General features: G+C 57.7%; 1 protein-coding gene across 2 annotated transcripts in view; it reads right to left on the reverse strand.

The window, feature by feature from the left end:
* The window catches only part of PRKCB (protein kinase C beta), a 130,432-nt gene that overhangs the window by 47,827 nt on the left and 67,062 nt on the right, over positions 1 to 15,543 (reverse strand). For both annotated transcript variants that reach the window (XM_042798552.1, XM_042798551.1), the window contains exons 6-7: positions 2,037 to 2,193; positions 1,519 to 1,653 (exon numbers count right to left, since the gene is read on the reverse strand). In XM_042798552.1, the coding sequence (XP_042654486.1) occupies positions 1,519 to 1,653; positions 2,037 to 2,193 (292 nt within the window). The remainder of the gene's footprint in view (positions 1 to 1,518; positions 1,654 to 2,036; positions 2,194 to 15,543) is intronic.

The raw sequence follows: 15,543 nt of genomic DNA on the forward strand, positions 1-15,543 counted from the left end.
CACAAAGCCAAGATGCTCATCAAAAAAAAAAAAAAAAAAAAAAAAAAAGGGAAAAAAGTTTAAGCGACAATTATCGTAAATCATGGAAATGTCATTCAGATCTGAGGCGTTTCACAGAGCTGCAGCAAAGCCCTGGCTCCATCGGCGAACCCCCCCGGCAGCCGGAGGACAGTTATCAGCTGGGTGTTATCTACAGAGGCTGCGCTGAAGGAACAAAGCACTGTTTGCATAATACAGGGCCAGACTCTTCCTTTGAGCTTGTTTCCTCCATTAACTGAAGTTGTTTAGATATAAAATATACATCAGAGCTCCTTCTAGAGTTTATTCGAGCCAAATGCTGTGACAAGGAAAATGACTTAGATCTCCACTTACATGATTTCTAAAAGGCTGGAAAAACGATCAGGCTTTGGGCTGCGTCAGAAGCCGGCAGCGCACCAGCCCCAGCCGACACACACGCGTCCTTACAGGTGACTGGAAATTTGGGGGGGAAGTGGCAGTTTTCGTCTTTTTCCCAGCAGAGGAGCCGTGTCTCAGCCAGGGTCTGGGTTGTGAGCGGTGAGGCTCGCAGGCTGAGCCCTGCCACACGGCTCTGCCTGCACCCCCCAGCTCTGCCCCCAGCCCTGGCTGTGCCGGGGGGGGCGGTGGGTGCCCCGCAGGGTGCCAGCCCTCCAGCCCCCCTCCCCGTGCAAGGGACACGCGGCCCGGGCCACCCAGCCCGCCTGCCAATTCCTCCTCCTCTCCGCTGTCCGCTTGAAGCGAGACACGGACAGCTCCCAGGGTGGAAAAGACGGAGTCCGGGGGGTTTGCTCAACCCGCGGAATGCAAATTAATAGCACGCAGGTTTTGGTTTCCAAAAGACATATAATATCTATTTTCAATTATTACACTTGACATGGAAAAGTAACACAGCTCTCAGGCATCAGTGGCTGTGGAGAAAAAAATGGGAAATAAGGCAGCATGTGTCCTGCTGGGGGAGATAAAATGGAAATGAAGAGACGCATTCAGTGCAGGTGTTAGGGACCCACCGTGCTCATCTTTCGTATGGTAACGAGCGACGGTAATTACACACTTTGGTGGCATTCCTCCTTTTACTGAACAGGGCCCCTCAGCACCCGCTCTGCTGGTCTGCTGCCCCAAAACAGCTGCCCCCGCCCCAAACCACGAGCCAAAGCGCGTCCCCCCCCCCCCCACCCCTCCACCCCCTCAGCGCCTTGCCCTCCCGCACGCCTGCCGAAGCCACGCTGCCTCCCCTGCACAGAAACCGAGGGACACGCGTCCGCGCGGGCCCCCGGCAGGGAACAGCCCCCCCCCCCCCCCCGGCCACCCCTGGGTGTCCCGTGGGTCACCCCACAGCACCAGCCGGTGTCACCGGCCCGTGGGGCAGCCCGCCCGGGGGGCCACAGCGAGCAGAAGGATGCTGGCGAGGTACGGCAGGCTGCCGCACCTTCCATCGCGTACCAAAGGGTCAGGACTGCTTTTTGCCCGCGGTGTTTTTAAAACAACCGCAACTCCTCTTACCATCCGTCGACTCCCGACTTCTGCAGCTCGGAAATCCCAAAGGACAAGGAGCCCATGAAATCATTCCTGCTGGTCAGATCCCAGTCCCAAATCTCCACAGACAACCGCCTGTCTTTGTCCGTCTCTTTCAGTTGGCTGGAAAAGAGGAAAGAAAAAGGGATGGTTTTATTCGGGAAGCCACTGCTACACCACCATGTCCCTCCACGCTCCTTAAGAACACGGATGCAAACTGAAGAAATGGTCTTCGACGACATTCAGCTCTTTAATATTAAATTTCCTGACCACATCCATTTCAAATGGAGAAGGCAGAGTTCCTGCCCTGAAATCCTCAGCTTTGATCCGGGTCAGGGCAGAGGTTTGAGTGTTTCTGAGTCACACTTACAGGAGTGAAAAGAATTATTTCTCAGCTGAATCAGCTTAATGTCTCTGAATAATTAAATCAGAGCAAATACAATCAAATTAATTACGAGGGGTGAGAAAAATTAGTTTACAAGTTAAAACATCTTTCTTGTACTTACAATTTAAATGTCTCGTTCCACTCAGGATTCAGGGAGCACTTGATAGTTTTGGTCTTCTGCTTGCTTTCATTTTTGGGGTCGGGGATTAGTTTAAGCTTCACATAGGGATCTGACAAGCCATTAGGATCCATAGGAACTAGGTTTTTAGCATCTCTTACTGAGGAAAAGAAAAAGGATTAAATTCAGTATTCAGACTATAAAAGTACCAAATAATTGATAACTTCCCTGTCTGCCAAGAGTAAGTGTGAAAATAGTGATTAAAAACAGAATTAAAACTGATTACGTGCAGACACAGACGTTACAGGAGAAACGACATACAGATAGTTATCAGTGCAAAGCGAATACAGCTCTGGTGGACAAGGGAGGCTGCAGGATCAGCTCAAGACATTATGTTCGCTTTAGTAAGATGATTTGTGGTCGGCTCTCTGATTTAAACAGTTTAAAGCTGTGTTGGTTCCTCTTGCACCTTGGTGAGCAGAGCGGCCCTGATTTGCACCGTTCCTTCGGGAGAGGTGGGAGCACGGGCACGGTGCTTTCCACGGCGAGTGGAAATAGCAACGCAGCAGCCGCGAGCAGGGGAGGGAGGCACCAGGCAGCACCGGCACAGCCGCCGGACCCGGCGCCGAGCTCTCCTTTCGGGGCTGCTCGGGATATGGGGGGCTGCCCGCGGGGACCATCACCCCGCTCCGGGAGCCGGAGCAGAACAAGGAGCCGGAGATGGGGGAGCAAACCTGCGGGCGAGCTCGACTGCTTGTAACTGGATTGCAGCTTTGACAAATTAAACACAACCAGGCTGATCTAAGCCTCTTCCCCCAGATTGAGTCAAAAAGGGTCTGTCTTCTGGGAGAAGAGGCTTGGTCTTCCGTCCAGCCCGAGCAAAGGGATCAGAGGTGGAAGGTTGTCCTGGGTTGAGTGAGTGGTGGAGTTTTTTGGTGGCAGGGGAGGGGGCTATCGGGGCGGCCCCCTGTGAGAAGCTTCTCGAAGCTCCCCCAGCTCCACGTCAGCTCCACTTCTGTTTGGGAAATTGAGCCAATCGGCTGCGCCTCTGCGATAACGTATTTAAGAAGGGACGTGGTGACGGGCAGGGGGACTTGTGAGGAGGAGTTGTGGCAGCTGCGTGAACACCAAGGTCAGTGGAGGAACGGAGGAAGAAAGGAGGGGGGAGGTGTGCTGGAGCAGAGACCCCCCTGTATCCTGTGGTGAGACGGCAGGGCGGCCCCCCCCTGCCACCCATGGAGATCTACGGTAGAGCAGACATTGATTTATGGCCTGTTGTTCCTGCTCGGATGATCAAGGTTCTGTGCCCAAAGAAGGCCAGGGTCTCGTGGGAAAAGGCAGCCCTGCTGCTGTAATTCAGCGCTGGGAGGACTGCAGCATGCGGGGGAGTCCCACGCCGGAGCAGCTCGGGAAGGGCTGCAGCCATGGGAGGGAATCCAGTCGGAGGAAGTTAGTGACCCATGACGGAGCAGTGTGGGGAACGCTGCGGCCCGTGGGAGGGACTCATGTCAGAGAAAGTTTGTGGAGGACTGTCTCCTGTGAGAGGGGGACCACGATGGAGCAGGGGAGAACAAGTTTTGGACACTCCCCTCACCGAAGATAAGGGAAGTGGCAGCGCTGACTGCACCCCCCATTCCCTGCCCCTGCGCCACTGGGGGAGGAGGCAGAGATATCGGGAGCAGAGCTGAGCCCGGGAAGAAGGGAGGGGTGGGGGGAAGGTGTTCTCAAGATGTGGCAATGCTTCTCACTGTCCTACTCTGTTAGGTGTTGTTAGTGTCTGTAATAAATGTATGTTCTTTTTTTTCTTCCCCTAACGAGTCTGCCTTTTGCTCGTGATCATAAAAGGGGAATTTTTCCCCATCCCAGTCCTATCTTGAACCCCAAGCCTGGCTCTCTGTCCCTTCTCATTGCCGGAGGGGAAGGGAGAGAGAGGTGCTGCATTGGGGTTGGCTGCCAATCAGGCCTAAACCACGACAAAGGTCTGCTGGGACATGATGGAGCACAGCTGTAACCAGGGGAAAAGCTGCTTGCAAGAAAGCCCAGAGCAGAGCCCCGCCGCTGCGTGCAGCCAGCAGACACAGCTCCAGCGGGTGCTTTCGCAGGCCTTCCCCCCCCCAAACCGCCCAGCGCTGCCCCAGCAGCGGCGGGGGCTTCCCTCCTGCCAAGGCACGGCGGTTACCGAGCCCCCAGCCCCCCCCGGGCACGGCACGGTGCCCGCCGGCAGCCCCCCGGCACGGCACGCCGTCACCTCCCCGGGCCCAGGAGCTCGGCGCTGCCTGAAATCCCGCTGGCTCGCACCAGCAGCTCTGCCGCCAGGCTCCCGGGGGCACAGCCTCACCCCATACACCCCCGACCCCGAGGAGGAGAGGAGCCTTGCTGCACTGGAAGAGATTTTCAGAGCGTCAGCAAGAGTAAAAACAATTGCTCACTTCCCACATCCCCAGTAACGTGTTTCTGATGCAAGGTTGGGAGCCAGATAGTTTTGAAAAGCAAAATTAACGCTCCAAAATCTGCGATCTACTGCTGTCCTCCTGAATCATCGCCCAATTTCCGGCTCCACAGAACACAACTTGTAGCCAAAACTCAAATCGGCATTTATAAACTAGCTCATTTATCAAACGTGACACCCTTGACAGCCGCTCGCGAGACGGAGCGGGGCAAGCCTGCCGGGAATCGCCTGCTGCCCGGCTACAGGTGCCGGGGCAGCCCCAGTGAATTCGGCAGCCCCAGATACTCCTCAGACTCCTGGGACGAGGCGGGCACGGGAGCCCGAGCCGCCTCCTGCCCTTCCAGCAGAAGGGGAAGGAATGATTTCATCCCGCATGCCGTCACGGCCCCGACAGGTCGGATCTCTCCGCCGGGAGGTCGAGGGGGGGGGGTCAGGGATGCAGCCGCTGCTCGGCATCGGCGCTCCCCAAGAGCTTTCTGTGCCCGTGCGCTGTCTGGCCGCGGGGGAGGACACGCGGCGGGGCTCCGGTCCCTGGGGCAGGCCCGCTCCCGCAAGCTGTTTTAGACAGCAGCCATCTCGTTTTCTCAGCAAACTCCCTGCTGGGACCTGGGGACCCCGGGCACCGCTCCGAAACCTGCCGCCGTCCCCCAGGAGGGTGCTGAGCACACCGGAGCATCCCCAAAGCACTCGGGAGAGGAGGAGGGACTCGCCCTCCCTGCGCCAGAGAGGACCGAGCCTCAAAATCTCTTTAAAAGCACAACAGGTACCTCCAGAAGACAGTAACACACCAGACCCGAGCTGCTTTCAGCTAATTGCCCACTCGTTACGTGTTGCACAGGCTGTCGCTGCCGCAACAGCCGCATCCACACCCGGAACACGCGCAGCCCCGCGCCTCCCGCCTGCGACTGCTGTGACACAAGCAGCATGACTTCATTTCTATAGCGTCCTAACAATTACTTTCATGTGTCAGTTAATACATCTTTTTTTTTTTTTTTTTTAAGTTTGTATATAAATGCCAGCTCTGCACTTCAGAGGATACACAGTAGATATTCTGTGGCTTAATTTGGACTCTCTGTCAAAATATTCTGTGGAAAGCTCTGTACTATCCAAGCACAAAGGCTTGTGCTCTGCCGTGTGAAATCTTTAAGTAATGAGTTTAATTTCCAAGGGCCCCGCCAAGGCTCTGCACTGACACAGCCAGAATGCCTTCCTCTCCCTCAGCCCTTATCAGAGGAGAACACATATTTTCTCATCACCGTTATAAGCTTTTATCTGTGCCTTTTTGATAGGAAAAAAGGCAATCTTTACAAGCACGTTCTTGAATTATAAAACACAAAAGTGTATTAGAGAGAAGTCCCACAATAGGTCCTGCCAAGGCACTACCCGACTGGCAGCGAGCCCGCCGGGGAAGCAGTCTTCATAGGCTTTGTAAATAAAAAACCGGTAAATAAACCGCTTTTGCTGTTCGCAGACGTGGGAAGTGCCTCGCAGGGGGATCCCCCGCCCCCAGCCCCGCCACACGCCCCCCCGTCCCCCCGTCCCGCGGCCTCTGCACAGCTCCGTCCTGAACCCCTCGCTCGGCCCGACCCCGGGGCCCAACCACAGGCGACGGTCCCACTCAGGATGCTCCCCAGCCGCTCCCGCCCGACCCAGGCTTTTCACTGCCTTTTACCCCCTTCCTGGCTCTAAAATTATTATGAAAACATATTCTCAGTGACCCTGGGAGGCGTCAGGGCCTGGGGGGAAGATCTCTCCACGCCGAAAGCGGACAGCCCGGGTGCGGCACCACGCGCCCGGGGCCGTGGCTCTCCATCGCCCCGGGGGCTCGGCGGGACTCCCCCCACCCCGGGACTGCCGCCAGCAGCCGCCCCGGGAGCGGCAGAACTACCCCAAGAGGTGGAAGAAGCCGCTCACTCTCGGGGCTCTGCCCGGGCCGTGCCCCCTTACAGAGAGAAGATGCCAAATTATGTCACAGGGAATGAGCGCTCCGACTCTGCTTCACGCTCCACCGTCCCAACGGCCAGCGGAACCTCCTCTGGAGACAAACAAATAAGCCTTTGTCATTTATCAGGCCATTGTTCACTTCTTTAAGGAACAGGAAAAGTAATTCCTGACCCTCACAGTCAATCAGTTTATGCCCTGAAGCATGAGATTTGATTACCTCATGTTATTATCTCAGCATGCAGACCTAAAAATTTCATTAATGGGAATAATTTTATCTATTCATTTAAAAAAAACAAAATGCTTCTGCTTGACCTGAAGTAACTTTCTGACTTTTCAAGCAGAAATCAGCAGTTAAGTGGAAGTAAAATAAAAACCTCAAGAAGCGCAGTAGTGATACCTCACGTCGGGAGAAATGTGCTCCCCTCCAAATGAGATTTCTCTGACAGTTAAATTTGATGTAAAATAGTTTTACATCTGTCATATTCTGACAGTTTTGTGCATCATTAAGAAGTAGTAACATCATTATTAATAGTGATGAGTAAGAATATTGCAATACCATTTAAAGCAGCTGCTCTTAAATCACTTTGGGTACCAAGCCCAGCTGCGGCTGAGGAGAAGCCGCCCCGGGCTCAGGCTGTGCTCAGGGAGAGGCGGCGGCGAAGTCCTGGAATTCCCTGGATCTGGGGGGATCCGGGGAGGGGGGCACATCCTCCTCCTCCTCCTCCACACGCTCACGCTGGGAGGGGACACGTGGGTGTGCACACGCGTGTGCAAGCGAGCGCGCGGCGCAGGCTGCGGCTGGGCGGGTGCGGGGAGCATCGTGGCACCAACGGCCGGGCTGGCCCGTGCACCCCGGACACCTAACCCTGATTTTACACCAATTCCTTCCCCCGCTCCCCCTCCGGCTGCCTTTGCAGATGCTCAGGGGGATTTCTGGGAGGAAGAGCCTCTCCCCTGCCCGGGGGGGGGACACTGCAGTGCTGGCCTGGGGACACGGCTCCACTGCCATGGGAAGATGTCACCCGTTCCGCCAGGTAGGGCCAGGGCAAGTAGAGCTGCCTGAATGACACTTGAATAATTTATTCTCCAAACTTTTGCAATAGTTTTCAAATAAATTATTCAGACAACATCTTTTAATTGCTCAGCCAGCCGTAACTGCAGGAACAGGCCTGGGAAGAGAGGCTTCAGACACCCACATCTCTGATAAAAAAACACGGGGAGCAATATCAGCCCAGGGCCCGGGGGGGAGCAGCGGCAGCTTGTTCGGGGAAGGCAGCGGCTGATGCCGACCACAGCCCAGCTGCAGGTCTGCTCCCCCTCTCCGGGGTAGGTTCCCAGGGCCACCCCGCTGCCCAGGCAGCCCACCCTGCCCCAAAGGGCTGCGCTGGCCTCACACCCGGGGCCACGGGGGGATGCGCCGCAGCCCTGCCCGAAACTGCCATCCCCGGCCCCGACACCTGCCTGCCGCCGCGAGCGGCTGGGACCCAGGCTCCCATGGGAAGGCAAAATTAACGTGCTGGATAAATAAAGACCAGAAAGTTCTTTGCTGAACACGCAGTGCCATATGGGGGTTCGCTTTTATGTTAAAAAGGAAAAAAAAAAAAAAAAAAACCCACACTCTTAAAGACAGCTTACACTGGCTGCCAAATCCTTTACCTTCGTCTCTGAGTAAGCAAGGCCGTTAGGACACAGGCAGCGTGGACAGTTCTGCCTCCCATTGCCCATCGAATTAAAACACCCTCCTGAGCGCCCTGCGCAATGCGAGGAGGGGCCAGAGCTCAGCCACCCCAGCCCAGCCCAATCGCCTCTCCGGGGCCTTGGCCAGCAAAACGCTGTGCTGGGCGGGTGGCACCCCCCACGTCACACCCCTTGGAGAGGATTTGGGAGAGGGGAAGGCCCTTGGGGCTGACCTGCAGTGCTCACCTTCCCCCCTCCAGCAGCACGCACCACCCCCGGCCGGGAGCAGCTGCACCCAGCGAGCACCCGGCGCTCCGATTAACACCCTCGTGCGTTAAAACATTTAATTAATTTTCTGCAGAAGAATATATTTGCACATGCTTATACAATAGAAAAAGCACAGGACTCATTATGGCTGCATCTTCCTGGGCCGGTGATTATTAATTAATGCACTTCCAGCTCGTTTATCTAATCACAGCATAATTGGTTTCAGTTTTGGTCAATGTTTTACTTCATCAGCTCGGTAAATAGCAAGGCTGCGGTCTCGGCAGCCTCTGCCAACGCTGCAGCCACAACGGGGGTATCGGCTGGAACCCCGAGCCGGTGCTGCCGCCCTCGGGTCCTAACGGGGGTCTCGGCTCTGCAGGAGCCACCACGGGCATCAGCACGTTGCCGAGACTCCCAGGAGAGAAGGGGGAACCCGACATGGTCCCCCCGCTCCAGCAGCCCTCGCACGAGGACAGGGCACGCTCCGCTTTCACAAGCGCCTAGGTCAAAGTCACCTAAACACGCTGAGCAGCCTCCGCCTCCCACAGGTACCCAGTAACTTCCAGCACAGCCCTATCGCAGGGGGGTTTCTGCATTTTAGTCCCCGTAGGCCACTGCTTCCCTAAGTGACAAACTGCCCGACCCCCAGCTTGGTGCAGGGAGCTCCCCGCCGGGACACACGGACACACGCCGGGACACACCTCCCGCCCGAAGAGAGCCAAATACCACCCGCCGGAGAGCAGCGATGCACAAACAGAGTCCTCCATGCAACCCACTGCCTCACCTTCTCGGAGAAGCGACAGATTTAATGGGCTCCGAGCCTGGCCTTCCTATTCTCTCACTCCTCCATTTCCCAAACTCAAATATTCATGTCTCTTAATATGACAGGTCCAGAATAATCTGCATCAGGAAGCTCTTCTATTATGGAAGCAAAAATGTGCAACGCCTTGACGACATTTTAATTTGCCACAATTTCCCACTTTATTCAGCAGTCTTTTCCCGCTAATCAGATACTTGATCAAAGCCTAGGCCAGAACACAGGCTGTGCATATCCATTTGCTCTTGCCCAACACCAGCCAGCCGATGCCCCACGTCTGCCTCCCACGCGGGGCGGTTCAGACACCCACCCCACGCCGGTCCCACCCCGCACGCCCCGACACCACATCTCAGCCAGACCCCGCACGCCGGCCGGTGCAGACGTGTCATCCCACGCGAACCCAGAAAAAACTGTGCGTTATCGTTGGCTCTGGGGTCAGGGGAGAGCAGCACCTTCCTTGCTGCCCTCGGAGCCGGCGGGATCACAGGCAAACTGACACCGACCGGCTCCAGGGAACCCTCTGTGTATTTAAGGCAAAGCCAAGAGTCGTAACAATCTTGGAGCCTGGAATGATGATGACGAGTATCTGCAGACTTGTTGGGCCTAAAGGACCAGATTCCCCGAGAGACCGGCGTAAAGACCATGCAAGTCAATTCAGCAACTTTAAGTAGCATCCAAAGGGAATAAACTTGTTTTGGCAATTTGACACATCTCGGAGCACTGCTAGGTACCCAAATTTTTTTTTACCAGGCCCAAAAGATGACTTGTCTTTCGGCAAGCAGCTCATGCTCAGTGAACCCAGCCCACGCCACCTACTAAGACAAAGCCGGGAGCGGGAGTTTGCCGTGGCTTGCGCGGTGGGTGAGCCACGCTGAGCTCTCGTTGGCCACGCGAGGAGAAGCAGCGGAGCCGTCCCGGGGCCGGGCTGCCCCGGCTCCCCCGCCCACGGCTGCATCCTGCACCGGCCGGCTCCCTGCGCAGCGATGCTCAGCTCTGACAGCCGCCCCGGCTGGAAAACGCCGCGCAATTTGCACCCGCCTTTCCAAAAGTAAAAGAGAACCCCCCAATACCGTGTTCTGAAAAATCACGATATTGATGTAAGGAAGCCCGAGAGCTGGAGAGAGCCCTCCCCGGGGGCCCCCCCCAGGAGCCGCTCGCTCCCGACGACGCTGCTGGGACCCGCTCCCGGCGGTGCTGTGCACGGCACCGACCGCAACGATGCTTTATCGCGATTTAAACCAACGCATTTAGCTAATGCCATCAGCCACTTCCAGCCAGCTGCTCGAGGTCTGCCAGCCTCCTGCGCCCATGCCCCGGGCCCGGGGCGCTCAGCGCTGAAGAGAAGCGCTTGGAACACCAGCCAGCCCGAAGGCGCAGGAGTGCCGGACATCCGAACGCATTCCTCCCGCTGCTCAAATCCATCTTGGCTAATTAGGCTCTGAGCCAAAGCCTGCCTCCTACCAGGACGCTACACAGGATGCCCAGCACAGCCGGAGCCGGTCTGTGCCAGGCACCGGCAGCCAAAGCAAGCCCACCGAAGGAGCGTGCCCGAGCCAGGGCTGTCACCTGCAGCTGCCCCCCCCCCCCCCCCCCTCAACCTTGCACAAAGCAAAACCCCCCGGTGTCCCCGAGGGGAGGCAGCGAGGGGGGTCGGGGCCATCCTGATGGGCTCCACCTCGGGGGCCTTGCTCATGCCCCGGGGATGCTGATCACACAGTCCCCACGCCGCTCGCGCTGATGCTTCTAAAGAGAAGAAGTGCCGGCCAAGAGCGGGCATCTACGCGCTTTGCTGGATGAGATGCAGATTGGTTTGTGCCCTAATTAACAAGGCCCTTGGAAACCTCCTGTATTTGGGAAACCGCCGCTGGCTGGGGGAGCTGCGAGCCCCAGCACGGAGCCGGGGGGACACGCTCCACAGCCTCCTCACCCCACCAAGGGCACAAACCCACAGGCATTGGGAAGGTGCCGCTTGTTTGTCCAGGTATCTCATCATCAAAGCCATGCATTTTTAACCACTGGGAACCCCAGTAAATCCCAGTGCTTCAGCAGCCTCCAAGCAGCAGCAAAGGCAACACAGGGCTCTAACTGCAGCGCGCAAGGCTGCGCTCCCGGGTGCACCCCTGACACAATTACACTCAATGCACAGCATGAAGGGAACTGTCGTGGAGCCACAGACCAAGAGCTGGGAGGCTAATTAGGAGGGGCAGCTCCGCAGGTTCCCACTGGTGCTGCTCTGGGCACGGCCCTGCAGACTGGCAAAGCTGCGGCTGCACTGGCCCCCCTGCCCCATGGCTGCAGGGGGGCACCAGGGCCGGTCCCCACTGCCCCCCCCCAGCAGGCATCAGCCAGGGACAACACTGCTGGCTTATGAAATCACACGCAGCTGATGGCAGTCAGCCTCATCAGGAGCCAGCCAGGGCTGCCTTGTGCATATTTTGTGGATTTTGAGAAACCTGGGGGTTTGGCTACTGAATTTCAGTCCCCTGCCCTGCACTGCCTGAAGCCTCACCGACCTCCCCAGGAACCAATACAGATGCTCTCTCCAGTTTCCTACCCTACAGCTTTGAGGTTTATCTTGGTTCTTCAGAGCTAAGAATGGGTTAAAAATATTGACATTTGGATCTTTTTCATATTATTATTATAATTTTTACAATCTCAGTATCTGGCAGACCGTGCCGTGGGCAGGCACGCACTGTGCCAAGTGCTGTAAAAAAGCAAAGTGGGAGCACAGCCCTTGCTGAAGGGAAGCACAACAGCCTAGGGCTGACCCCGGGACCGCTCCTTCCCTGCAAACCACCCCCTCCCTCCCCGCACCGCCGAGTGGTCTGGGGTGAAATCACAGTGCCAGTTTGTGTCACGTTTAAACACGTCTCCTCCTTTATTGATCTTCGTTCTGCGAGCTGGAGACGGGGAGCAGTCACTGTGCTGGAAGCAGCACCGTCTCCTACCATCACGCAGAGATAACAGAGCAGGAGCGGGGAGAAACACTGCTGGGGCAAGTCACGGTCATCTGCAAAAAGGGGGATGTAAGTAGATGCAGTTTTTCAGGCTGCTAGCTAACCAAACAAGTCATTCCAAGTCAAACACCATGCTGTTTAACCAAACAGCTGTGTTTTCCCTTGGGAGGAAAAGGTTAGCTTTACAAAGGAAAAAAAAAAAAAAAAAATCTAAAAAAATCAGAGAAGAGAAAAACACATATGGCAAATTCCTGTCCAATTTGTTGAGTCGATGAAAAAATAAAAGTGCTGAGCCCGTCGGCTCCCTTGGCTGTGCCTGTGCTGCCACCTGCAGGCACTCGTCCCTGCCCGGCCCATGCTTGGGGACCTTGCACACTTAAACCTACAGCTGTGACGCCCTTTGCCGCGGGAAAACTCACCACAATTCCAGGCAAGGGTCCCCACGCCCGGCGGGACAAAGAGGTGGCCTTGCCTCAACACCAGAACCTGCATTTTACCGTGCAGCTGGGACCAAAGGCGCCCGGGCACCACGGAAAGCCCCTCAAAACCAGAGCCCTGCCCTCCATCACCCCAACAGCTCAGCAGAGAGGGGTAGGTAGGAAAAACACCGAAATCCCGCTGTCTGGGGTGGCTGAACTCTGCCCGCCACGGCGGGCGATGCTGCCCGCGCTCGGCTGCCGAGCCCTGCCCGCTCCGTGCTGAGGTGGGGACGAACCTGGCACGGGGAGAGCATGTCCAACAGCCGAGGAGGCTGACGAGGATTTGGGATTGGCCGCAGGGGTGGCGGGAGCAACGGCTCATCCGTCCCTTAGTGCCACCGGGCCACGGAACCCCGGCCACAAGCTGGACGGGGTCCATCTTTAAGTTGGTTTCTGGTCCCGCGGCTCACACCGGATCTCCGCGCTTTGTAAAAACCTCTTCCCGCCAGTCTCTGTGCTCACTTCTGCTTTGACAATTAGTTGCCCCAGGTCTCCATCCTGAACAGCTTCCAGCCCCACGGCACCCCTGGAAGGGCGGACGGGCGAGCAGCCGGGCTTCCAGCCGCAGCCCCAAACCCCCCAGCCCACGCACCCCAGCGGCGGGGCTCCCCCCCAGCCAGCCCTGCCCACTGCCAGGCTCGGGGTGCTCCGCTGCCCACCCGCCCGTCGCCACGCTGCCGCTCCCGTCCTCGACAGAAATCCACCCCCCTGCCCGCCCCAAACCGAAATTTCTGCAGGAGACGTGTAAAGGGCATTTCCCACCAGAAATCCGTTCCCAGCAGAAGCCTGCCTGCTAGCTCAGCCCGCTGCCTCCCCGGGCCAGGCTGCGTCCCCACGGGGTGGCTGAGGTGGGTCCTGTGGGAAGAGACCCGGGTGGTTTTGTGGCACAGACCCCTGCGGGCAGCTCAACACCGTGTCCACGGCTGTGTCTGAGGAGCAGCTGCCTCCAGGAGCAGCCTCCAGCCAGGCCACAGCTCTTCCACCCAGCCAGACCCCCCGTGCCGCTCTGCCCACGAAGCCCCCGGACGCTCGCAAACCCAGATCCCCCCCTCCGCCGTGCTCTCCGCCACCACTGCAACAAGCCCTGGCCGCACCTTGAAAGCCAATTTTTCAGGATCTAGCCTCTCCCTGTCGAAAACCTGGCAATACAACCCCAGCCACTTTGCCTTTTTGAAGCAAGCAGTCGCCGGGGGGAATGGAAATCCCTGCTGACCCACCAGCAAGGCGCCAAAGCGGCTCCAAGCACAGCACCCAGGCTGCGGTCTGCCCCGCACACGGCTCCCACCGGCTGGGTGCCCACGTTTGCTTCGGGTCCGAGCAGACCTTTCCACCTCCCCTCCAAGTTCTGGAGCGAGAATCCCAAGCCCCCAGCTGCCTGGAGGGGCAGGGGGGCAGGCAGGGCTCCCCACCTCGGCAGCCAGAGCAGCCTCTCCTCTCTCCAAGTGCTCCCACTCCTTCATTAGCTATGCGGCAGAGCTGGAGAGCACAGTACGTTTCCCTGCCTTTCTGGAAAAGCCAACAGATGACATGTTTTCACCAACACCTCCATAAAGGGCCAGAAATAAAACAGTCTTTCAAACCCAGCTGAAGAAAAGAAAATCCAGCTGCACAGAGAGGGGCCGGGGGAGTTTCTCCCCTGCCTTCGGCGCTGTGGGAACGCGGTGCTGGTGCCAGCGGGAGGGCGAGCTCTGCGCCCGTCGGCTTCCGACGGGAGGCTGGCTGGGAAGGGAAGCAGGACTTGTGAAAGGAAGTTCTGTGTGGTTCACTGAAGCTCTCCTTTAAGGATAAATAAACCAAAAAATCGGTTAAAAACCCCACACACACAACGTTTTTTTGATTTTTCATTAATATTTTCAGTTACTTGGCGGCTTCCTTGAAAACATTTCTGAGGGCTCTCTTGGGCAGAAAGGATGCTGGCTCTCCTCCACACGCCCAGATCACGCCTCAGTGTTTCCTCACCCACACCACCGCCTGCCCACCCTCAGGCACCTCACGGACCAACACTCCCCTTGGTCCCCCCTCACCCTGGGGGGACCGGCTCGGGCTACCCCTCGCCGGAGGAGAGAAGGGGCAGGCGGGGCTGGCTTGGGGGGCTGCAGCCCCCCGCCGGGACCACACACGGTGTAACTGTCTCTGTTGGGACGCGCTCTGCCGAGCTGTCCCCCCGAGCCAGGAGGAGCCAGCCCTGAGCAGCAAGATCCTGGAGAGCCCCCCCCCCCCCCAGCCTCCGGCTCTACCTGGGGGGGATCAGGCGCCTGGGAGAGCGGCGACGAGCACAGCGGGGACCCCCAGCCCCCCCGCAGCAAACCCCGGGGCTGTCACGATGCTGCCTGCCACAGGCTGCGGCAGGAGGAGCCAGCTGAAGATGGGGGGGACGACAGAGCAGGAGCTGGTCCTTGTTATGGGTGCCAGCGGGCTGGAACCCGCTCGGAGGGGCGGCTGCCCTTGGCAGCGTGGGCAGGTAAGTGGCATTTTACACCCCGGCGGTCTTAACTCATCCTGTGAATAACCCTGAAGAGCTCGGCAGCCCCCTGCAGCGACCGTACCCGCCCGGAGCTGCCTGGTTACCCAGCGTGGGCAGAAACCTCCTTCCCCAGAGCAGCACGGGGCTCAGCCTTCGCGAGGCAAACGGCAGCTCTTCCGCAAGCTGCCCGCCTGCCTCGCCCGCCGAGAGCTCTCCCTGCCTCCCACCCCTGCCAGCACCCGCCCCACGAGAGGCCGGTCACCGGCACGCAGAGAGTCACATCTTCGGTCTGATCTCTCCAGGCAGGGGACAAGAGGCTTGGCAAGGACACGGCTTACGTTTCACGAGATGCTTACAGGCCGTGGGGGAAGCAGGATCGTCTGGGGAGTCAAAATCCGGGCGGCAGAAGCCATTAGAGACGGGATAATCCTGTTTCCTGCCCCAAACTGAGAACAG

Source organism: Tyto alba, unplaced genomic scaffold (assembly GCF_018691265.1).
Source record: "Tyto alba isolate M040663 unplaced genomic scaffold, T.alba_DEE_v4.0 Super-Scaffold_28, whole genome shotgun sequence".
In the NCBI taxonomy this organism is placed as follows: Eukaryota; Metazoa; Chordata; class Aves; order Strigiformes; family Tytonidae; genus Tyto; species Tyto alba.